At 45.2% G+C, this 25,163-nt stretch overlaps 1 protein-coding gene across 1 annotated transcript in view; it reads left to right on the top strand.

Annotated features, from left to right (window-relative positions):
* PKD1L1 (polycystin 1 like 1, transient receptor potential channel interacting) overlaps positions 1–25,163 on the top strand; it is a 1,386,277-nt gene that overhangs the window by 165,267 nt on the left and 1,195,847 nt on the right. The window contains exon 5 of the mRNA XM_085607392.1: positions 19,848–20,006. Coding sequence (XP_085463518.1) covers positions 19,848–20,006 — 159 coding nt within the window. The remainder of the gene's footprint in view (positions 1–19,847; positions 20,007–25,163) is intronic.

The raw sequence follows: 25,163 nt of genomic DNA, 5'->3' as shown, positions 1-25,163 counted from the left end.
CAGACTGGTCCAAATCTTACGGAAACAGTACCAGCAAAAGATATGGGAGGCACAGCGATCCCACATGGAAGCCCAGTGGTTAAAGACAGCTGAAATCAGCAATCCAGGTTCCATGAAAGATTTTTCGCAATTCTTAAATAGACTTTGCACACAACGGCCAGCAACCCTGGGCAACATAATTTCTAAACCTGTGTGGATTTCTCATATAGAGTCATTATATGTGGATTAGTCACAGAGATGGACTTCACACCAGTTTGTCTCTTCACTCGTGGAGGTCAACGCTATGTGTGTTGGCAATTAAGGGCTCTAAATCAGATGGTGCCCCGGGACCTAATGGTCTCCCGAACAACCTCTCTAAATCTAATTGCTTTACTGGCTGCCACTTCTAACAAGTCTAGCCTCGTATGCATTTGAAACTCGGTGTGTTCCCCCATCCCGGCAGGGGTCAGTTCTCTGTCCAATTTTTAAGAAGGGTGACCCAATCATACCTGAGAACTCCAGGATAATTGCCTTGCTTGACGTAGAGGCCAAATACTACACCAAAATACTTATAAAAGAACTAGAAACCTGGGCTGAATCCACTAACTTAATACCTTAATACCGGCAATTTCTTCAGGGCATGGTATGCCCCCGTTGGGCATTTTCCCGGTAAATGCTTTGAAGGAGAAGTGGTCTAAGATACAGTATACACCACTTTGGTTCTCTTTTTAATCAGTGACCAACTAATTTTGCTGTGTGTTGTTTGTCTTCTTTTTTGTGTCTCTAACAGAGTTTTTAATAAGACAAGTGAGGGTGCAGGGTGGATTGACAATACCCCATGCCCTGAAGAAATTGCCGTGAGTTTTCCCTAAGGCAATGAAACATGTCGGCATTTTTATTTGAGCAGACACACAGCACAAGAATAAAATAGCAAGCCAGTGTGTACTAGCTCACAGTTGTATATAGTTGTCACAGCACAGCTTTTTCTTTCACACACCCTAGCACTTTGTCTTGTGGGTTGTTACCCATTCCTTTTCTCCAACACCTTTTCATTTTCTGGAGTGGTGGTAGCTGATGATGATATCTGAGGTAGCAGGCGAGTACCTTCCTGCTTTATCCTCCATGGTGGTGCTACCGTGAGGCACCATCACTCCATTTCCCACACTTCTTTCCATCACTTAGGGGTGATAGAGACACAAAATTTGGGTTATGGAGACAATCTTTTTGTTGAAAATGTTTTTTATTGGTGAATAATACCTACATATAGCATAGATGGTGCAACCACTTGCTTCAAAAAATGTCTAATATATTTTGACAACTAGAATAGGTATCCAAACAGTATTTTCACCCCGTGAACAGGTCAATTATTGTTTATTAATTCCTTGAGTGGGGGAAGACCTGTTCTCTGCCCCTACAGCTCCTTTTTGTGGTTTGATCATTTTGTTCTTGCCCAATATTGAGTGGACTAGGACATTCATTTAAGACTTAAATACCTCAGCGCTTCAGTGCTTCACCGCTGTTCCCTGGGACATAAATCTGACTTCAGCACTGTTCATTATCAGGCCATGCTATATGCAACCTGAAGATGATAATGTAAACTAAACACAACCTTCCCTTAACTTTCAAATGAAAATGTGACCATGCCTATTTATAATGAACTCAAAGCTGTGAGCTACTCTGAAGGTGTCGGTTAACTACTGGTAGCTCGTGATCAACTTGTTAGAGACACCTGCTCTAGATAATTATTAGAATTTGGGTTACTGGTATAGGGGGGTGAAGCCCAATTCAAGCTCTCAGTGAACTGCACACATTCACCGGTTCTATCTTCACGTGGATACCTCTGTTTAGATATCACAAGTAATAACAAACCAATCTGTTCACTGCACACATTCTACCACCCTCCAGGTGACAAGCTCACCTTCATCAAACAATTCATGGATATCGTGACTACAAATACTGGATAACAAAATACCCAAATATTCCTCGGAGATCTCAATCTCCATTGGAATGACCTTAACGGCCCTGTGGTTAATAGCCCCAAAGCATTCCTCTCGGACCTTGACCGTATCCAAATCTGCAACAGCCCCACCCATGAAAAAAGCTCAATCCTTGATTTGGTTATTTCCAATGCTGAAGCCACTCAGCTTGATACGATCCTCCCCTGTGATTGGTCTGAGCATCATTCCATCACTTTCTTAATCAAGGAATCAGTAAAATTTCACTCCGCACAACCTACAAGACCAAAAATATGGAAGATGAACCTAAAAACTCCAACACTGACCTGCTCACATCCTCCAGTGTCAACCTCCTGCTCCCGCCGGAAGACCTAACTGATGTTCAAGCATTGACAAACCACTACTTTAACTCTATGACCACGATATTAGACACAATGGCTAAGTTACAACTGAAGAGGCTCTCCACAAAAGATTCAAAACCCTGGTACGACGGTAGACTCAATGAGGACAGACGAGCCCTAAGACTAATTGAACAGTGATGGAGATCACCACCATCCCCCTGACCACCTCAAAATGCTTAGAGCCACCAGAAACTCATACTATAGAAAGATCAGACGCTCAAAAGCGAACTTTTTTCTCAAAAATCAGGTATAGCAAGACAAAAATCAACCCCAAGAACTATTTGAACTAGTCAAAACTCAATCTATTGGCTTACCTCACCCCTCCCCCAAGCTAGACAATGCGCACCACCCAGCTGCGAAGAATTTGCCTCCTTCATGAAGGGGACAGAATACTTGAAGACGGACCCACTTAATGCCTTGGTAACTCAGACTGCCATTCAGAAGGACACTTTATTCCCCCCTCCAGCAACCCTGATCATTTGCACATCTAAGTTCGCCCTCAAAAATAACGCCGCATGGTCCTCCTTCACAACTTACAGTGAAGAAGTAATACTAAAAGCGCTCACTTCCTTGAACCCCTCCAACCACTTCACAGTCCCCCTTCCTGAAAATTAACTAGAAGACTTCATACCACTGCTACTGTCACTTTGGACAAAGATTATCAATGCCTCTCTACTTCAAGGAATCATTCCTGAAATTCTTAAATCGAGGCAAGTGTCCCCCATCCTAAAAAAAACCTGCGGCTGACCCCATGGAGTTAAATCATTACAGCCGAATTTCCAACATCGCAACTCTGGCTAAACTCCTAGAAAAATGTGTACTCATCCAGCTGGACAACCACATCGCCCATTTCAACCTGCTCAATCAATACCAATCTGGCTTTCGTGCAGGGCACAGTACTTAATCGGCTATGACTCACATAGTAGATGGCCCACTAAAAATCTTAGACCAGAACGAAGCCTGTCTGCTAATCCTGCTTGATTTATCTTCGGCTTTTTACACCGTCAAACATGATAATCTCTTAGACCTCTTGAAATATAGATTGGGCTTATCAGGCTCAGTACTAAATTGGTTCGCCTATTTCCTCCAAAATAGATCCCAAAGTTTCAAGGTCAATCAATCCCTGTCCATTGTTGTCCCAGTCACATTAGGAGTCCCGCAGGGCTCATCCCTCTCTCCTACAGTGTTCAACCCATTCATGGAACCGCTCACCGATATCCTCAGCTCCTCAAATATCCATTATCACATGTACACAGACTATACAAAACTATATTTAAAGATAAAATCTCTGGAGGCCTTCAAATCTCTCAATCTTATGCTACAAAAAACTCAGTCTTGGTTGGCTGAAAACCACCTGAAACTTAACACCCTCAAAACTGAGTTCCTCCTAATCGCTCCAATCAACCATCATACAAGAATGGCTTAAATAACTAACAGCGCTCAACTGCCAACCTCTTATCATTCACTCAGTGAAATCGCTGGGAGTAACACTGGACAGAAATCTAAACATGCAGAACACATCAGTGCCGCAACAAAAGGAGAAAACTTTCAGATGAACACCTTGAGAGAATTAAAACCCTTCCTTCCCGCAAATGACTTCAAACTGGCAGTCCAAGCACTAGTAATCCCAAGACTAGAATATGGTAGTGCAACTCTGTGGACTTCCCAGATCTACAACGGCCCCTATAAGAGCATCAGTCAACTCAGCGGCAAGGCTCATCACAGGTTCCAAAAGAAACTGCCACATTTTCCCTGACCTTAAAGCTCTTAACTGGCTACGGCTCGAAGCAAGAATTCAATTAAATATCGCCTGCATAACTCACAAAGCCCTACATCACAACACTCCGAGGTATATGGCCCAGAACCTGGTGCTCTCATGTGGCAACAGATCCTCCAGGAGCTCCAGCAATCTTCTTCTGAAACCAGAAAGATTTGCCAAAAAGAAAACATTCAAACGCGCCTTCTCTGGAATCGCTCCTAGGATTTGGAATGCACTGCCCCCAGAAAGCAGACTGAATCCCTCTACTGCCTCTTTCAAAAAAGAAGTAAAATCTCTTCTCATGACTAAATTCACATGATCATTGTATCCAACTCTCATAACGGCTGCCTGTATTGTAGGACATTACTTTGACATACAGTGTTCAACTATCTTCCTTGTAAAGTGCTCAGATACCCGCAAGGGTCATGTTCGTGCTACATAAAACCTTCAAAATAAATAAGTAAATGAAGCGGCAACCACAATCTTTGTCAGGGTGAAGTCAAATTAACCTGCCCTCAACCATCTGGTAGCTTGGCGCAGAGCAGTCAGGCTCAACTCCCAGGCAAAATTTGTAAACTATTTATGCAGCACTTCAAACAATAATAAAGTGAAAACACACACGCGAAATCTCACACCAATTTAGAAAAAAGAATAACATTTAATAAATAATTTGGCAACAAAATGAAAAAAAACCCAATCAGTAGAACTATAGATATGCAGTTTACAAGATTTCAGTGAATACAGTGCCAAAAAATAGCACAAAGTGCCAGCTATGGTTATTTGGCCACACCAGACCAGGACAAAGTCACAACTTCAGGCAGACCGTGATAGAGTGCAGGCCAACTACAGAAAACCAGTTAGGCCCTCTGAACAAAAGTACCTCAAATCCTGGTTGAGGAGCGATGCAAAGTCCTCGTGCTGAGTTGCGCTGGCTGGCATCTTGAAACCGTCGACATGGAGCTTGAGATGCAAGGTCCTCTCGCAAGATGAGTCCTGCAGCAAACTTAGTGACCGTCGATGGGAGCTTTCAAGACCAGGTCTGGTAACCTCGTCTAGGAAGCTGCTGGGGCTTGCTAAGACTACCCTCTAGATGCGCTGCATCAAGTTGGGCTGGTTGTTGGTGTTGAGATGCGTTGTGCTGGTTCAGGCTGGATTAGCCGCAGAGACAATGCACAGTCCTGCGTTGAAGATGCGTTGCACAGAGAAGTCTGTTGTTCCTGTGGCTTGAGGCGGTCAGCCGATGGACCTTTGGAGTCCTGGGACACACAATAAGGCTGTATCATTAGGGCAGCTCTCTGCAGAAGTGTCCTGATGCAGAAACAGCAGTCCTGTGGCAGCAATGCAGGTTGGCAGCGCAGACTTCACAGCTGGGCAGTCTTCCTTCCTGGCAGAGTACACAGGTCCAAAAGTTATCTGAAGAGTTTGGGTCCTATATTTTTAGCTGGTGTCCACTTTGAAGTAGAAGAATCTTCTAGCAGTTTCCACCTCCCTGAGGTGTCGGGCATGCTTGTCCTCCTTGCCCTGGCCCCAACTTGTCTTGGGTCACAAAAGACTAATGACAAACCCCTTGTGAGAGTGCTCCTGCAGAGCCTTTGTGGTGTGCTAGTGTGGTAGGTGACCGCTCCTCCCCTTTGTTAACTCGGAGTGATCCATCCTGCCAACCCCTATCTTCCCTTTGTCTCACTGTCTAAGAACTACACAAATGCCAGCTGCTATTCTACCTAGTCATGTGACCCGGGATGCAGGCTCCACAGTCCACACACCAAATGGTTGGGTTCAAGAAAATGGTAACCTTTTAAAAGTGGCATTTTCAGAATTGTGATCAAAAATTCAACTTTACCATTAAAGATGGAATTTAAGTACAATTCTATCGACACTAAACTCTGCCTGTCTACCTTCTCCTAAGTGGAAGTTTTCACTTATTAAATGTATTAAGGTAACCTATGTTATCGGATAGGACAGGTAGACCTTGCAGTAATGAAAAACGAATTTCATTGTTTTTCACTTCTAGGACATGTAAAACTTAAACACATAATTTTTTTAATGCACTGCACTCTGCCCTCTGGGCTGTTAAGGGCCTAACCTAGGGGTGACTTATCTGTATTAAAAAGGATGGTTTGGGTTTCGAAAAAGGTTTATTAAAACTCCGCATTGGCTGCAATGACACGTCTGAGACATGTGTAAAGGGCTACTTAAGTGGGTGGCACAAACAGTGCTGCAGGCCCACTAGTAGCATTTAATTTACGGACCCTATGTGAGAAGGTTGTCTGGTATATGCTGTCCACTAATTAAAGTGGGCACCCTGTACCAGTCCACACGACCCTTATGATGTCAAAGATAACCTTTAGAAAGCTATCCTAGTGGTAGCTGTGGAGAGCAGCCTTCAGGCTTAATCTTGAAGGAATGTAAATCTGCTTGTTTTACCAGAATATCACCTCCTAAATGAAAGGAGAACCACACAGTGTTTATATAAAAATATGTATTTATTAATATAACACTCTCTTCTAGTCTCTATACGAGACTAGGGCACAAAGTACACAATACTGACTCAATAGAACATTCGTAAATAGCAAAATACACAGCGGGCTCCCGGGCGAGACCGAACCATATACTAAAAAAATGGTACAACAACAACGACTTGACTAGACGCAGTGCCTAGAGCACGTAGAATCGCTGGGACCCCAAGGAACCACCCAGAGGAGTGACACAGGGAGCCCACGGAGGACGGGTGCAGTGTGGATACACAAACGCGTGCTCCGTACAACTCGATGGGAAAGTCGCCGTTGCAAAGTTACAAGTTAAGGACACTTCTAATAGGACTTTGAGCAAACCCTTTGGAACATAGGAGGTTCTAAGGCCAACCCACCAGAGAGTACCGAAGTACCTGTGTTACCTATCCCAGAGGAGCTGGGTGCATAGGGGTCAAGTGGTGTCAGAAACCTTTGTCGTTTTCAATGGAGAGTTGCAAAGAAGTACTGCTGCCAGGGAGCGAAGAGTGTCTGGTAGAATCCAAGCCTGGATTCGAGGCGAGTCTGGGTCACATCAGGTGACCAGGGGCTCAGTAGTCGAATTCCCACCGATGTCAAGTGCTTCAGTAGTGAAGAAGGGTTGCTTGACTCTGCAGCCACGGAGACCAGGAGACGTTAAGAATGACCAGGATCCAGAGGTGAGCTGTCCCACGAAGGTTGTTGAGAGCTGAGGGGTCGATGTCTGGATGGAGCACCAACAAGCCTTGGTAAATGCAGCCCACACAGTCAGAGGACACCGGTTACGGTATGGACCAGCAAGATGCAGGGGACTCTTCAAGCAATGGAGAGTCAGGGCACGTCTGGAGCAACCAGGTAAGCCCAAGAACAAACAAGGTGACCCTCGCCAGGACTAGGGATCGCGAGGAGACCTCAAGCAAGTTTGCAAAGTACCAGCCCACAGGACACTCGGGGAGTGGAGGCCGGAAATCTTCAGTGCAAATACTGCTCGGAGTCAGGACTACACGGAGTCCAATGCACAAGTTCGGGACTCGTCAACTAGCATATGCAACTGCAAATGTATGCGGTGCACAGTGGTTCGGGTTGCACGGTCCACATGAGGGATACTGGTCTCAGAGTCGCTGAGAGGCCAGATTCACCTCAGGGACCTTCGGGAACTCACCTCTTGTGTTGCTGAAATCTTCAGAGTCCTCAGGAGCTTGGGAGAAGCAATTTGATCAGATGCATTTAGGTGCCTGCTTTTGCAGGAGAGTAACTCCTTTACTCCAAGGGAGATTCTTCAGTAGTCCAGCATCGTGCAGGCAGTCGAAGTACTTGGTTTCTTCTTAGCAGAATCTTGTCCAGGTAAAATCTAAAGTCCTGTAGTCAGGTTACCCACTTTATACCCATGGGAAGGGGTTGGAAAGATTCTCTGGACCCTCCTAGGGAAGGGGCAGGACAGAGGGGTGGCTACACCCATGTCCTTTGTCCAGTTTTGTGCCAGAGCAGGAGCCAATGGATCGCAGAACTGGTTTGAGCTGGACTAGACACAGGGACACCAAATGTGCCCCCAGTGCAGACTTTCTGGCACTCTGAGTGCACCCACCCAGCCCCAATACACTAAACCCTGTCTGGGAGGTGGTCACACCTCCCTGTGACAGGAAACCTATTGTCAGGCCTTCTTCTGCTCAAGCTCGGCTCAGCAGCAGGAGGATGATTAGCTGTTCGTTTAATGTACTCTGTTGGGCAAATGTATGTGGGTAAAACAACCAACTGCCATAGTAAATATTTGGACTGTTATGGCATTTTAACTCATTCAGAATTTGAAATCGGTGGTATTATTGGGTAATCGGGAAGAGTACAATCCTTTATCTTTGATTTTTCACACTACTCTTGATGACCCAAGAGCTTTACCCCTTGAAGACCATCCGGTGACTTCAACCAGCTTGATTCTGCAGACCAAACAATTACAACACATTTTAATTTGTTAGGTTCAGTGCAGAGTATTTGGTGACCAGCTCCTTAGTTCGAGCTAAAATGAGTTGAATAAAACCATTATTTTTATTTCCGGAGGCAGGTGGAAAGAGAAAGACCGAACCAGGAAATGAGGACATGTAGTAGCAAAGTAGCAACATTTCTAATACTGTTTTAGGAGCATGGAGAGTACAGGCCCTGCAGATGGCATCCATCGCAATAAACTTTACAATTCTATATTTAAAATAGCAGTGGACTAAATACCAGTAATTCTCACCAGCCCAAGCCTTCAATCTGCAAATAAATGTATCTCTATGTCTCGAGGACATGTTCAATAAAACAAAGGTTCTTAAACATTCAAGAAGGGTTTCCTACTCGAGTGAAACACAAGCCCAAAAAGTCCACTCTAGAAGTTGATGTGATTTTCTTTGACAAGATTGTGTTACATTTTTTATGGTATCTTTATTGGCGTGATTGTACAGTTTCGAAGTGCTGTAGATAAGGAGAGTTACTATTAGTGTGACCATTACCTAATTAATGGGCATTGATCCATGTCAGCAATTTAGTTACTGTTTATATTTCACATGTTCTAGTTAATCTTGCATCACTGTGGAGTGTTAGCTATACTCAGGATGTTGTGTTCATATATTTTTTTGCTTGTGTGTAACATAGTACTCTTGTATAGTGCATACGTTGAACTGAGTCGCCGCCAGGTGTTTTTAAGGGGTTACAACTGAGAGCTCTGGAATTTTGAAAAACGATTTTTATTGATTTTAACAGCAACAACAATGTATAACATAACCACCGACCACATGTCAGCACAGTATTTACAATACCAAATTACAATAGTTAAATCGCCACACCCAGCCCATGATAATTCCACCACCTGCACCAGATCGTCTCGTGTTTCCGCGGGCAACAAGGCTCCTCATATATAGGCCATTCCTGCTGGGCACACCAATCTATCCACTCCACCACCAATGGGGGGGCTGGGGATTTCCATTTGCGAGTGATCTCTGGTATGGCCACCAGTGTTTTTTTTATTTTTTTATTTGTGTTTTTGTATTGTTATATGCATGGCCACCAGTGTTGCCACCCTGATAAATGTGTTCCAACCTCTGTCCATCCGCGATCCCCAACAGACCAACTCTGAGGTAAGGTAGATCTGGCGACCAAGAATTGCCGCGAAAAACCCCCTCGATTTCCTCCATGAAAGGGGACCAATTGTGGGCACACCTAACCATGTTGAAGTCTGCCTCTGCTGAGGAACAACGGGTGCAGTGGGCCTGAGAGAGACTGCTGGCTTGGTGGAGCCGCTGGGGAGTCATTTACATAAGTGTAAATAGTTAAGCTGGACCATTCGGAGGCACACAGAGATGGCCACTTTCCTGGGGGCCAGTCTAGCATCACACCACTCATCACCCTCGACTTCACCTAATCTAGCCTTCCACTTCCTGCACAGCCCAGGGACGTGGTCTGGAGCATTAACAATGAGAGACCGGTAAGTCTGGGAGCTGACTCCTTTTCCCAGCCTCCCCATCAAGAGCTTGGTCGCAAGGGTGCTGAATTCCAAAACCTGTGTACCAGGGGGAATATTTTCCAACAAGACTTGATGCAACTGCAGGTGCTGGTTGAACTTGGTGAGAGAGAGCTGGTATTCCTCCTGCATGTCGTGGAACATCTGTACGCCACCACCAAACCAAATATCCACAAGATGAACGATTCCTATTCTGTCCCACTTCGCAAATCCCGCAGCCCAACAGTGTGATGGATCCATGTCCCCTGCCACAATGGGTATCAGCCCTGTGAGTCTGCGCTCCCAGTCTATATACTGGAGTGCTGTCCTTCAGCACAATAGTGCCACTCGTGTACAGTCAGGGGATCAGGGTCTCATACAGCAAGTCCAGCAGCCCATCCAAGCCCAACAAGGCCAGTTCCACCCGATAAGTCGGATTGTCCCGCCCCATTAAACCAATCATTAATTGTAACCAGCTGCGCGGCCAAGGAATAACCATAGATGTGTGCCATTCCCCCCTGAGGACTGCAGGTTTTCCAGGAAGACTAAGATGTCAGCAAATCATGCTATACGCTCCTCTGATTCTGCCCCCCCCTATTCCAGGATCATCCCCGCACCAGAGCGTTGCACCAAAGGAGGAATGCTCAAGGCTCAATCACCGTGACAAATAAGAGGGTAGAGGGTCAGCCCAGTTGGGTGTCTCTACGAATCGGGAAGGGCAGTGAGAGAGTCCCACTAACCTGTTCCTGGGTGGTTGGGTTAGCATAAAGGAGACCAACATGTCTACAAAATTGATGACCCAGTCCTGACCCCCACAGCATTGCCTTTAAGAAGGAACAATCAATGGTGTCAAAGGCCTTCTCAATCTATTCAGAGCAGTGCTGTAGGACTTTAGAGGTGTTGAGCCTGAGAGAGAGCCACCTGGATACTGTGTTGAGTGCTACTGGGTGTACCAAGTAGGGTAAGGTAGAATATGGCTGAGCCGATTAGCCAAGACTTTTGCGAACACCTATTTGTAGGCATTGATACAAGAGATGGGCAGGGATGAGGAAGACCTATCCAATGGCTGACCCGATTTAGGGATCACTGAACGAATGAATGAAGAAGTGTTTGTTGAGTACACAGCGCTATACGGCATGTAAGGAAGAGAAAAGAAAATGCTAAAAAATAATCAACGAAAAGAGGTCTTGAGTTTTTTCCCTAAAAGTCTCTCCTCCTCCAATTCGTGAAGTTCCAACGTGGGCTTTTTCCAACCCACAGGACCTAGAAGGGTGAAAGATCACTACAATAGTTTCTGCGTCCTACTCCGGGGGAAACTATCTCTGTTCCGCTGCTTTGGTGTATAGCACATGAGATGGGAGAGCAGGAGAGGCCGAAATCACTTGAGAAACTCAATTGGAAATCCATCTGGACCTGGTGTTTTCACCAGAGTCATAGCGGAGAGTGCCTCTCTCATCTCCTCAACCACGATTGGTTGATCAAGATCTTTGTCCAGGGACAGGGAGGTTCAAGGGCATTGGGTACTGGGTGCGCAGCTTCCCGAGGAGACCAAGGTGTCTCTGCGTAGTGCGCGCGATTCTAGTCCACAACGATCTGTGCTACTTCTGGAGCCTGTTCACTGAGGCATACCTCAGTGTCACGAATCGAGGGCACCACTCTAGAGGCAGTGTCCCTGGTAGCCAGCCAGTACAGGAGCTTCTGTGATTTAACCCCTTGCTCATATACACGCTGCATCTATGCCCTTCAGCACTGTCTGGCCTCTTCCGGTGATACCTGTTGTAAGCTAAACCTTGCAAGCGTCAACTTGCGGTTTAGGTCAGCCAAAGGTAGTTGATGCATTCACCTCTCCAGGGAGTGGATCTGGACCTCCAGAGCTGTCGTCTGCAGCAGTTTTTGCACTTACTCGAGTATTGGAACTGTCATAGATTCACATGCTTGAATCATTCCACGTCGTCAAGATGGGAGTCCCCGGGATATCAAAATAGCAATGCAAAGCAATCACCAACTAGAAACTAGGCCTAGCCCATTTTCAGTTTTATAACATGTCTACCTCTTTTTGTAAAAGATACCATACAAAGCAAACAACCAATCAAATCAGCCTCACCCTCTAGAATCCTCCTGAGAACCTCAGACCCTCAGATTTTCTACCCCACATTGTGCTAGGGAGTCTCCACTGAGCTCTGCTCAGTTATTTCTTATTCTATACTCTTGCGAGTTATTTTCAACTATTTTGTCTTCCAAATTACTCTTCAACTTGTTTTTTTCTTAAATTCCTGATGGCAGACAAGGAGAAAAAGGGCCTTTTTAGAGCTTGTACCACCTGCTCTAAAAAGAGGCTTTATGTGGATGACCCTCGTAAAGACTGCATCTACAGCTTGTATCCGGAACACAGAGCCAAACATTGCAAGATATGTCGTACCTTCTCCACTAAGACCTTGAGAGATCGTGAGGGATGTCTCCTGACCTGGCTCCAGAAGTTGAAATCCAGAAGAGAGCCTGTTTCCAGTGACAACAGTGATGAGGCTTCATCTGCTTTGTCTTATAGAAGATCTGCTAAAAGGGGAAGACCTGACCCCCAATCTTCTGAGGAGCACCCTCAAAAAGCCTCTAAAAAGACCTCCCATGGGTCTGACAGGCACAGTCCTACTAAATCTCCTCACCGAGGTGTAAAGGAAAGGAATGGACTTATGACAGGAGAGAGTGGAGTAAAGAAGGCTAGCTCTGTTCCTCCTCTTCTCCTGAAGGAAGAAAAACTTTTTAAAAACCTTCTTCTGTTCCTCTTGAGGAAAGACAAAGAAATTACCGTCGGTGAAGCCGTTGACGAAAAAACCATAATCGACATCATCGACGTGGAGTGACAAAGGCCAGTCTCCTCAGCTTACAACAGTTCCGCTGTCTGGATCGTCGCCAAGAGCCTTACTGGTGTCGACGACGGTGGTTCCAGCACCATTGACGACGGAGACTAAGACGGCAGTGACGACGAAGCTGTCGTTAGTTATGACAGACGACTGCGAGAACGACGACGGCGTCAACGGCAATGGCGTCGAGGGTAACTACAATGGTATATACGACAGCGCCGTCTATAGCAGTATCATCATCGTTGACGACCTAGTCTACAGGAGTGAAAAGTTCTGGGGAAGAAGTCAGGAAGCGTCAGGTTACTCCTGAAGTCACTTCACCTAGCACAGTGATTCCTTTACTACCTTCTCATCTCCTGGAAGAGGAGGATTCAGATGAGGAAGGGCCTTTCGGTTATGCCCATAGTCCTTCAGAGTTGCACGTCAAGTGCCAGGTGGAGGATTCTGAAGAAGGATACGAGCGAGAACATTACAATGATCCTCCCAGGTATACCATAGGGAATATCAGGAGGAGGTGGTCTGTATGCCTTCCTCTTTTATTTCCGACTTAAAATACATGCTGTTGGACTACAAGAGAAGATTTCATACTGCATTCTCGATTCCGGAACAGGCACTAACTATCCAGGAGCCTTTTCTTCAGTTCAAAAATTACAAAGTGGTACTTCGAACTAGCCCAAATTCATTCCTAAGGTGCCTTCGGTCTTTCATCTGAATAAACCTCTGGTTCTTAAGACTTTTTTTCCTCGGCCTACTACACCCGCTGAGAGATCACTTCATTCTCTGGACATTCAACGTTGCTTGAAATTCTATCTCCAAAGAACTAAGCACTTTAGAAAGTCACCTCAACTCTTTGTAGCTTATAGTGCTCCTCGCAGGGGATTTTCCCTGTCTAAACAGGGCATTACATGTTGGATTTCTAGCTCTATCCAGAACTGTCATCAATTGGCTGGGAAACCCCTCCAGGGAAAGGTCCGTGCTCATTCCACGAGGGCAGTCTCTTCCTCAACGGCCCTCTGTGCTGAGGTACCTATCCAGGACATCTGCAGAGCAGCCTGGAAGAGTATCCATAACTTTACCAGACATTACTACTTGGATGCTTCAACGCGCAATGATACTGCAGTGGGCCAAGCAGCCCTGAGGAACCTGTTTCAGTAGCGGCGAGCTTTTCTGTTTCATCCCTCCTTCCTTTTTCCTTTCCTAAAATCCTCGCACATTCTTTGATAAATGCTTTGTTCCATAATATACTGTCTGCATATGAGTTTTGCGCATTCTGAGAATGTCTTTTGCTGCGCGGATGATGCTTCGCAATTAATTGTATTGTTAAAGCCTTCTATTAATGTTTGTCTTGACACATTGCGGGGTCCAGGCTGAAGAAATGGTATCCTTTTTCTACTCTTTGTCTGAACTAACGTACTATTTTCTAAAGAAGACCACAGAAATAATGTGCTCATAACTGCTAGCTACTCTGATTCAAGCATGTGAATCTATGAAGGTTCCAATACTGGAGTAAGAAAATAAGTTACTTACCTGTAACGTTAGTTCTCCATAATTGGAAGCTTTCATAGATTCACATGCGACCCACCCTCCTCCCCTGGGAAAGCTCAACCTTCTTTTTTTACCTCTATGGTTTAGCCTATGGCACTACTGCTACGAAAATCTGAGGGTCTGACGTGCTCTTAGGAGGATTCTAGAGGGTGAGGCTAGTCTGATTAGTTGTTTGCTTTGTTTGGTCTATTTTACAAAAAGAGGTAGACATGTTACAAAACTGAAAATGGGCCTAGGCCTAGTTTCTAGTTTGTGATAACTTTGCATTGCTATTTTGATATACCGGGGACTCCCATCTCGACGACTGGGAATGATTCAAGCATGTGAATCTATGAAAGATTCCAATACTGGAGAACTAAAGTTACAGGTAAGTAACTTATTTTCATTCTTTCCCTGGATATACCCCTTGATCAGCCCTCTAAGGGCAGGTCTACTGGCCGCCAAGAGTTTGCCAGCAGAGGCCACTGTGACCTGGTCAACCTACAAAAATAAGAGTGGATCTCTTTTTTAACCAAGTCTGACCAATCTTGGTCAGTGAGAAACCAGGCGTTAATGTGCCACATGGGTCGCAGGGTTACCGCGTGGAGGATTATCTTAAGAAGGAGGTGGGCATGGAATGATATACCCTGGGGAAGGATCCCAATCTCTGTAAGTTGGAGAACATCGGCTTCAAGGAGCCAAATCTAGTCAATGGCGACAGGGTCTTGTGTGCTGCCGCTATGTGGGTGTATGCATGTTCATGGGGGTGCCACGTTCTCCTTGCATCACAAAACCCCCATTGAGTCCACCCAGGTGGAAAGCAGCCAGGAGCGCGCATGATGCCCCAGTCAGAGAGGGTCGGCAGTGTCCTGTATTGTTTCGTGAATGGCATTGAAATTACTACCTATCAAGAGGAAGGGACAGCAGAAGAGACCAAAGTGTCTGCAACGTGAGCTGGAGTTGCTGCTTGGAAATATAGACCGCCAGGAAATTGCAGTGCCTGCCCTCCAGTTTACCCTCAATTCCCACATATCACCCCTGGGTATCTTCTTCATGGAATGCAGATACCACCAATGGGGAACCCATTGTGCAGTAACACGGCCACTCCTCGGGAGCCTTGGGGAAAACCTGGCATTGAACACTCCATAACCGAAGCAACTCTTGAAGCGACAGTGTGTGGCCAACTGGAGAGTTTCTTGAAGCATGGTAACTGCTAGCTGATATTGCGTCATGCACCTGAGAACAACCGATCGCTAAATGGGATCTAGGAGGGCGTTAATTTTCCAAGTTCAGAACTTAATGGGTACCAGTAGGGGGCAAAAACCAAGGGGGCATCAGCCCACACAGGCTGACACCGGGGTCCAGTGGGATTCAATCACTAGAGGGTTGCTCAAGGCGGCGTACCAGAGTGTGAACATTTGGTGTGTGAGGAACGTGCCAGTGACATGAGTGGTCACACATGAAAAAACAAACAAGACAACCATGCCCTCAACTTTCCCCACCCCTTACAAAGACCTCTGCAGCATTTGTTGCCCTGATCCCACTTCTACCAATCAGACGGGGCCTAGAGCTACCCAAAAGCTCCTAACGGCCCCAACATAGAGGATTCTAGTGCCTGGCAGCAAGTAACAATATATCATACCAGTTTCCCAACAACAAGGTAACCATAACAAAACCTGAAACATTACAGTAAACTGGTATGGAGAGGAAGGCTGGATTGTCCGTGTTTCACTTCCTTGCCCATGTTCTCAGACCAGTATCACACAGTTTTATGTTCGAAGCCTCATGGGGGAATGCCTGAGCCCCCCCTCCCAGGATTGGGAAATGTTTGGAGTGCCTTAGAGCAGTGAGTTCAGGACAAGGGTGCCAGTCTCTGCATCTCTGCGGTCGGGGCTCATCGAGTCTGGTCTCCTTGCGGGCAGGAATGAGTCTCTCTGAAGTGAGTCCTCTTCCTTTTGGGGGGTTTAGGAGAGCAAAGGGGGGCCTCCCCCTGGGAGACGACCCCCTTAGAACGGCCAGGCTTTTGAAGGGCACACTGCTCCGTCGCCCACTCCCAAGCCTGATCTGGGGTATCCAAGAAATAGGTAGAAGAGTTAAATATTCCTTTCAATCTTGCTAGCAAAAGAAGCATATACTGCAGATTGAGACCCTGGAGTTTCTGCTTCATGTCTTCAGAAGAACCTCTACGCTGCTGGATCGCTAGAGTATGATCTGGGAAGGCCATAATCCTCACATTCTGAAAGCTTAGGTCTTGCTGCATCCTGGCCTCATGGAGGATAATGTCCCAGTCTCGATGTTTGGGCATACACGCTATCAATGGTCGGTGGCCGATGGGCAGAGACCAGTGCGCCCTCTCCACTACAAACCACTGGGACATTCTTTCAGGTCCTGACGCAGCAGGTACACATCAAACTGGACATCATACACTTTAGTTTTAACTAGCTCTTGAGTCTTGGATCGCCTTAAGGATAACAGTGTGGTCTGCTTGCATGGGGGTGAACTCATAAGGTAGGGGCACAGAAAGTTACGGGTTTAAAGTCTGCAGGAAGACATGGCGCTCAGAAGGTAAACGTATAAGGTATCAAATTGCAACAAATAGGTATGGTGCTAACTGGAAGGGGAAACCCTAAAACCCCTTAGTTTGTGCAGGGAAACCCTAACACACAATAGAAATCTACACAAGCCAGTGCACGCAATCAAAATTACAAAAGGCAAGGTCCATGCATAAGAACAGAGATAAGCTGAATCCAACGGAGGTATCAGGTCTTCTTTAATAAGTTGTACATAAACGGCCAGCCGACAAGTGTTTCATCAGAGAAAGAAGTCTCTGAATCTTCAGGGCTATATATTAATTCCAATGCAAAAAAATCTAAAGAACATTGCTCGGTCATGAACGGAAATCTCAATTGAACACGAACATGAATAGCTGCCAGGTGCAAATCACTGATATCAAATACTTTGGTATTTATAGGTACCAAGACAGAGCCGCCAGTAAAAAATGAATCCCACATAGGGTCGAATCCTCTAGGATTGTACTGGGACCGCCTGAACGCACTTTTTCTACGCTTCTAACTTTTCAGGGGGTGTGTTTGACACAATACACGTGCCCCCCCCTTTTTCGGATCAAGCTGACTTACTTTTGTGTTTGTTTTTGTCGTAATAAGGATCGCTTCAGGAGATTCGACCCTGTGTGGGAATAATTTTTTACTGGCGTGACTCTGTCTTGGTACCTATAAATACCAAAGTATTTGATATCGGTGATTTGCACCTGGCAGCTATTCATGTTCGTGCTCAATTGGGATTTCCGTTCATGACCGAGCAATGTTCTTTAGATTTTTCTGCATTGGAATTAATATACAGCCCTGAAGATTCAGAGACTTCTTTCTCTGATGAAACACGTGTCGGCTGGCCGTTTATGTACAACTTATTAAAGAATACCTGATATCTCAGTTGGATTCAGCTTATCTCTGTTCTTATGCATGGACCTTGCCTTTTGTAATTTTGATTGTGTGCACTGGCTTGTGTAGCTTTCATAAGGTAGGGGCGTCCAGTAGCCCCGTGGGCACCGGAGGCTGGTTTGGTGTACTGGTCAATCCTCTGTGCCTTACCAGCAGGGAGACTTGTCAGACCCAGTCATCAACTGGAAATCTGTGGATATATCGGGGGAGAGCGCACGTCTCCCCCTGTGGCCCGCTTACCCCAGCGGGGCAGAATAAGCAGCCAGGTCAACCGAGAATCTGCTGGAGTGACAGATCGAGTGGTCAGAGGGAAAGCACTGAGGCTGGGCGATATGTTTGTACGGGGCTCAAGTGTCACCAAGGCAGGCACCAAGCAACCTGAATACAAAATTCTCGAAGGGGAAGGGAGGGGCCTCCACAGCACAGCCTCACATGTGGGTGCTGAGTTAGTCCCCTGGGAGCAGGCACATCCTCCTCAGCCTCTTAATCCACAGTCCCAGCAACGGTCCAGTAGTTAGGGAGCGAGGATGTATACCCTGATCTTTGAGCATGGCTCGTCTGCCAACCCAAACAGTCTACTGTGGGCAACGTAGAGTATCTCATGTCCAACACCCCACCAGGTGAATTTCAGAGGGGCCCCTTCAAGTTGGTGACACTGGCCACAGAGTTATCAGTTTTCCTGTCACAGCCAATGGAAACAATAGTGATAGCGGAGCTCTTGGTATGGGGGTTATGAGGTGGTCCCCCAGGGGCAGGCACTGGCAAGACGAGAGGAGCCCAAGTGGTGCCAATTCAGGGCCAAATGCCCCTACCTCTTAGGTGCACACTCCTCCAAATCCTTGTGCCCCAGTACCTCCTCCATGTCTAGTTCAGATGGTGCACTTTGTGCCTTCTCCCCCTGGGCCGATCGGGCCCCCAGATCCGCGCTCACCACTTCCGAGGGAGCCGGTGGCCAGCTACGCAGCAGTGTGAAATGGCAGCATTACTCCACAACAGCTTCGTCCCTGGAGCAGAGCCCCCTAAGGGCAGCCGTTGAAAGTTGCAACAGGCGTGATGAGCTCTGTGGGTCCTGCTGTGTCCCTCCAAGCTCCCGACTCAGTTGCGGGACACCATCATGCCTACGCCTCGTGGCGGTATCGCCTACTCAGGCCCAAAGTGCAGCTCAGCAGCGGCTCAGCTCAGGTCGACGAGTCCCCTCCAGCTCAGGAGATGGTAGAGGAAGCAAAAGCATTGCTGTCGCACAAGGGATGGAGAAAGATTTTCGTTGGGGCCATGGGAGCAGCCCTAGAATGCAGCCACCACCATGGCTGCTGAAGCCACGCCTGAGAGCTTTAAGCTGAGGGCAGTGCAAATTTCTCACAGTGCCTCTCAGTGGGTCAAAAAGGTGTTCAGAATATATGGTTATCCAATATTTGATGAGTCTGCAAAGCACACAGGGCGATGGTCACATATTCTATTTGCAATTGTGATTCTGTGCAAATGTTTGCATGAGGTACACAGCTGTCGAAATACTGACAAGGTGAAAGCAAAAGAAAAAGCAGTGCTTACAGGTGAGGGGGAATTGTTAAAATGTAAATTCCATATTTAAGCCATGCCCTTAATTACCTAGTCCACGCCCTTTTTAGAGACTCCTCACTATCTTCATCCCACTTAAAGCCCTGGCTGTGAGGATGAGGATTCCTATCAAAGCAGGAGAGCTTTAAGTTGCTGTGCACACGACTGCATTTACAATATAAATTAACGGTGTACGTTGGTGGTTTGCATACATCCTGCTGTAGGGTATATACCACCTGTGACGTTACGAACAGTAGTATGGATGGCTATATGACACAAGATGTCATTATTGAAATGGTAGAAACTGAAAATAGTTTTCAAAGTACTCTGTCAAAAATAATTTTACTGTCAGCCTTATTTATTCTGAATTCTGTTTTGCTATTCAGTTTTCTTTCTTTTTCCAGGAATTCCAAATGTGACCTTTGAAAACTTTACCATAATTGAATTGCTTATACAGTGGACCTCAGAAAATGTAGTCTCCTACACAACAAATGTTCAGCAGAATGGTTGTTTTACAGTTACCCTTAATGGGATGTACACGACACCTGGAAGTTACGTAATATGTAAGTTGCCATTCTGCATAATTTCTACAAGTCCACACTTTTCTTCATATATGTTGAGTTGTTTCACAATGTACATAAATATGCCACTTTGCTAAGTGTGTAGAATTGGTCTTAAGTAGGCCATGTCATATGTTGGCAGTAAAATCCTCTCTACCAAATTGACTGGGTATGAAGTAATTGCTAATTGAAACACTGTTGTTAAAGTGATTGGGTGAGATCATATTGGAGTTTGTTCAGTGAAAAGTAAAGCTATTTGTATGAGCCACATGATATTCTGGTCCCTTCTATACAACCTTGATAATCTCAATATTATTGGTTTAGGCATAATGCATGCCTGGAGGTAGTTGGCATTCTATGTGCAGGTTAATGTGCCTCACTTACAGGCCATTCAGTAACTGGGTGATTTCTTTCACTGCTTCTTTTAGATCACGTTCTAGGCTACAGACTGCTTTTAGGTGTTGGCTGTCAAAGACCTATTGTGGAAAATACCTATACTTACTTTGCGCCAGGCCTTTGCTTACCATTGGTTGACCTTCTTGTCACTCATTAACTTGCATCTTATTTGAAGGCTTTCCATACACTTTCTGAGTGTGTCCCTCCCTGGAGCATAGTTCTTTACCATCCTTTTGATTGGATGACTTGAAACTTTCCACCCGTCATATTAAGGGAGGTACTTTATATGTCTGTGAGCCAGGACCTTTTAATTTTTCAAAAATGTTATATATGTCTTTGCATGACAACAGTTTAGGCTATAGTCTTTCTACTCTTGTCTCCATCATGTTTCCCAATATTTTTTTAATGTTGTTCCAAATATGTCTGTCATCTAGATATTCACATTGGTTTTAATACACATCCTTAGTCCTTCCATAGGTGTTCAGTGATGTAATTGTACTTTGTGGATTTTAGGAGTCTGTTTAATATGTCACTCGATATTTTTGATGTGTCAGCACTGTAGTCATTTGCATATGACTCACCGGGAGCCGGTCTCAACTTACGTTGCAAAGGACGGAAATAGGACGTAAATAACCAAACTGGTAGATCATGTAAACATATAAATGCTTCCAGGTCTATATCTAGCTGTAACCTACCTGCAGCGCGCTATGTGATCAAGGCCGCAGTCCGGCGGCCGAAACGCATCATTTGGACTTGATGATGTTGCAATAAACAACTTTTATATTCATCAAATTGGATTCTGTACCCTTATGTTCTCCCGGCCGAACCTTGGGATTTTGCTTAGATATTACTGCTGAGAACGACGGTCTCCGCGTCACAGACCCCCTCTTCATCTTTCATCTTTGGGCTATCGCGATTAATTACAGTCGTACTCGTGTGTTGTCTCCGGGAGGAGAAAGGACTAATCGCTGCCCCCTGCTAGCCAAGAAGTTTCCTACACTGCCACCGCGGCCGAGGTGTATTTCAAGTCGGAAGACACGTCTGTCATCTCTTCACCAAGTGATGAGTACTTATGACTCAGGAATTTCGGCAGGGTTGAATAGGTCTATATTTGATTGCTTTGATATTCAGCACTGGTCTCCACGATATCGGCAATCTGCCACGCTTGCATTTATCCATCATGTCCAATGAAGCGCTTCTTTGAGCGGGAAGCAGCTGCAGGAGCGCTTTCTGAAAATCTACCTAAATTTCAAAAACCAATCCAGAGCCACTGATTTCAGTAAGGGCTCTTGCAACGAAGATTACAAAACCAAATTGAAATAACTGGAAAAATTGATTGCACAGAACTAACGAAGTGGTGGGAGGGTAAATCTTTACAAAAATACCACGACATAGGCCGTGTCACACATGGATTGAGAATAATGCTGGCTCCCAGCTTCGAAAACCCTAACCCACAAATGGTCAAAGAATGGACAGAGAGCAATCTTGACGCATCCATGCGACTGACCATGATCTTAATCAAATATGCGTAAATCAACCGAGTAGCAACATTGAAGGAAATTGATCGTATTTACAATGAACTTGACACCATGGATCAAAAGGATTTGATATCCAACGGTCGTGATGAAATCACTACAAGGCTCAAGAAACATGAGGAAACAATTAAAACACGCAAAGCGTTCACATTCGCCTGTGACAAGGCAGATTACAAATGAATTTGCCACAAACTATATTGGCAATGAAACATGTTGGCCGTCATTGTTAAGGTATGCAACATGCTGTGGTTTTTAACAGAGTGATAGACTCCTAACCAGAATAAAACAATCATTTGTGAGTCTAGACACTTTCACTATTTTTATATTTGTCGTTGTCTGCACAATTTATTTGTTTGTTGCGTTTTTCACATGACACTGTCTTGTGTTTTGTGTTTTCTATTGGACACCGTACACCCCCTTTTTTCTCGAGAGAGAGTGACCGATGATGAAAGAAATGTGGGCAAGCTGGTGAGAACCAACCAGTAGCTCCTCTGGTGGTGCGCACGTGAGGTACTCTCTCTCTCTCTACATATTTTCTCACCTCGTCACTATCTGCGGGTGTCTGTAGAGTGTATTTGTTTGTGGACTGACTACACACTCTCCTTTTCTGACTTTTCTATCTATTTTAATTGTTAAGTTTGTAGCATTCTGGATGGGTTGTCTCTAGATTTTATGAACGAGCATTGGAGGTCTGTGATTACGCACACTCCCTCCCACCCAGTCCAGAGTAACAAGAAAGTTTTCTGCTACAGTGTGCCAGTACTTTTTTGTTGGAACTATTGTTGATTGGAGGGCGTCCTGGCACTTGTTCCCTCTTTAGCTCCCTTGTTTGATTGAAAAGATTACAAATCTGGTCAGATTTTCACCTTTGCCAGGAGGTACGAAAAAAACAGAGAATGAACAAACCCTCAACCACAACACTGGGGAGCCGCAACAGCCCTTGATGAAGCAGATTCGGCTTCAACATCTGATCTCAGCTCAGCAATCGAAAGTGGGACAGATTCAGAGGATGGCAGAGGATTAAGAGGAAGGAGCGCACCACAACTGGTAATTTCAGCCTTGCAGATGAACTGGATTTTTTAAGATCGGACCTGCGTCCTCGGCTGCCCAAGAAACCAGGCACCAACGGAACCGCAGGAGACGTGAGAGAAGGAAGCGTAGTAAATCCAAAGTCGAACAACAAATAGAAAAGCAGTTGGAGACGCAAATGAATGTGGACACCAAAACCATAATCAATCTCACTGACTTTAACCTCACGGAAGCTGAAAACCAACTCCTCTCCCTTGGCTTGACCTTTTGCCTAGAAAGCAGCTTTAATTACAGTACCACATGGATTGACGTCTTTAAGTTTATCAGGAAACTGAAACTAATCAGTTTTCAGTTTTTAACGTCTTTATTTCGAATATTCTTCATAAAAGACAAAGTATTTACAAACATACGATAAAAAGCAGTATTACATAGTCAATAGCATTATATACAATTTAAAAATTAATTAAAACCTAGTTCAAACCTCAATTAAATCAAATGAATTCATAAAGACGATGAAAGAAGATTGTTATTATACAAATTCAGTTAAAAAGATACAGCATCAATACTGGTCAAAGACACAATCTTGAAAGGTAACCTACTAAATAGGTTGATCATGGCGGTGTATTATAAACTATCCTGGACCTTAATAACCAAGCCCATCCTAGGAATTTGGCCATTCCGATTGAAAGACATTCAGAGGTGTTAGTTCTCAAGATGAGTAGGGCTTCCCTACTTGACCGGGTCTTTAATCTATTGCATATGGGTTTTAGCCACTTATGTCGAGGTTCATGATAGGCATTGCAAACAAACAAGAAATGTCCCACTGTTTCTTTATGGTTAATGCAACATGGACAAAATGGGGTCACCGGCTTCTGCCAGCCACTGGTAAAGGCCCGTAATGGCAATGTACCTAAACGGAACTGAAAGTAAAGTTTCCTATCTATGGTTTTAACAATTATATCCCAAAAACACTCGGTGTAGGGGACTATTTTATGTTGCAGAAACAAACCAGTCAGGTTCGATTTCTCTGAGAGAGCAACGTATTCATCCTTGACCATAGACCAAAAAAGAGATTTGAAATCTTTTTTAGAGGGAAAGATGTGAGAGCCCGGCTCAGACCACAACTGGGGGAGGCCCATTCCAGAAAGAGTGTTTCTAATTGACTTGAACCAAGGGATTTCGCCTGCCCCTTGTTGTGATCTAACATCCTGAAGCTCTTGGGCGTACATGGCAAGTTCCGGTGTAGACCAAATTCGTCGCCATAACGCCACCAACCTATACTGTGCTTGATGTTTAAATGAGTGGAGCCCCATGTCCATCAAAAGTGGTAGAGCTGGTGTTGATGGCGGAAGACTAACTAAATTTCGGAGGAATTTGTTTTGTATCCTGTCAAGGACAGCCAGGTCTACACAACCCCAAATATCCGCCCCATATAATATAGCAGAACTAATTTTTGCACTGTATATTTTGAGGGCGGCCAACACCCTTTTGGTCAAAGAGCTTCGCTGCTCCTTCACCAGACAGCCGAACAAGCACATTAATTTCAAGCTAAGCGCTGCTATTTGCTCTTTCCAGCGTAATCTATAGTCCATTGTAACACCGAGATAGGTCATAACTTCAACCTGTTCCACGCGTGACCCATTCATCATGACATTGCCCCTCTGTGGCTTTTTCTTCGTGAAGACCATAAACTTGGTTTTGGTAATGTTAATTTCTAGATCGTTCTCTTTGCAGAAATCCACAAATTTATCCATAGCTACCTGCAGACCCTTCTGGGTTTTGGCCAATATAAGCGTATCATCCGCAAATATTAAAAGGGGGAATTTACTCCCACCCAGAGATGGGGCATCAGTAGGAATTTCTGAGAGAAACTTAACCACTTGATTAATAAAAAGTATAAAAAGGGTAGGGGCCAGGACACAGCCCTGTCTCACCCCACGAGTCACAGGGAAGGTTTCTGTGACCTGGCCCTGACGACCCCACCTAACTCTAGCAAAGTTTCCCTCATGCATCCTGATGGTAAGTTCTAGGAGCGCAGAAGGAACACCCATCTTTCTCAATGCAGCCCACATCTTTCCTCTGGGGACCAAATCAAACGCTGATTTGAGGTCCACAAATGCAGCGTATATCATGCCACCTCTCAGGAACACAGTTTTCCAATAGATCATGACAAATCTTAGTATCTGGTCCACAGTGCTGA

Source organism: Triturus cristatus, chromosome 5_2, assembly GCF_964204655.1.
Source record: "Triturus cristatus chromosome 5_2, aTriCri1.1, whole genome shotgun sequence".
Taxonomy (NCBI): Eukaryota; Metazoa; Chordata; class Amphibia; order Caudata; family Salamandridae; genus Triturus; species Triturus cristatus.
The sequence above is the reverse complement of the archived record's forward strand: the minus strand, read 5'-3'. Positions and strand labels throughout refer to the sequence as shown.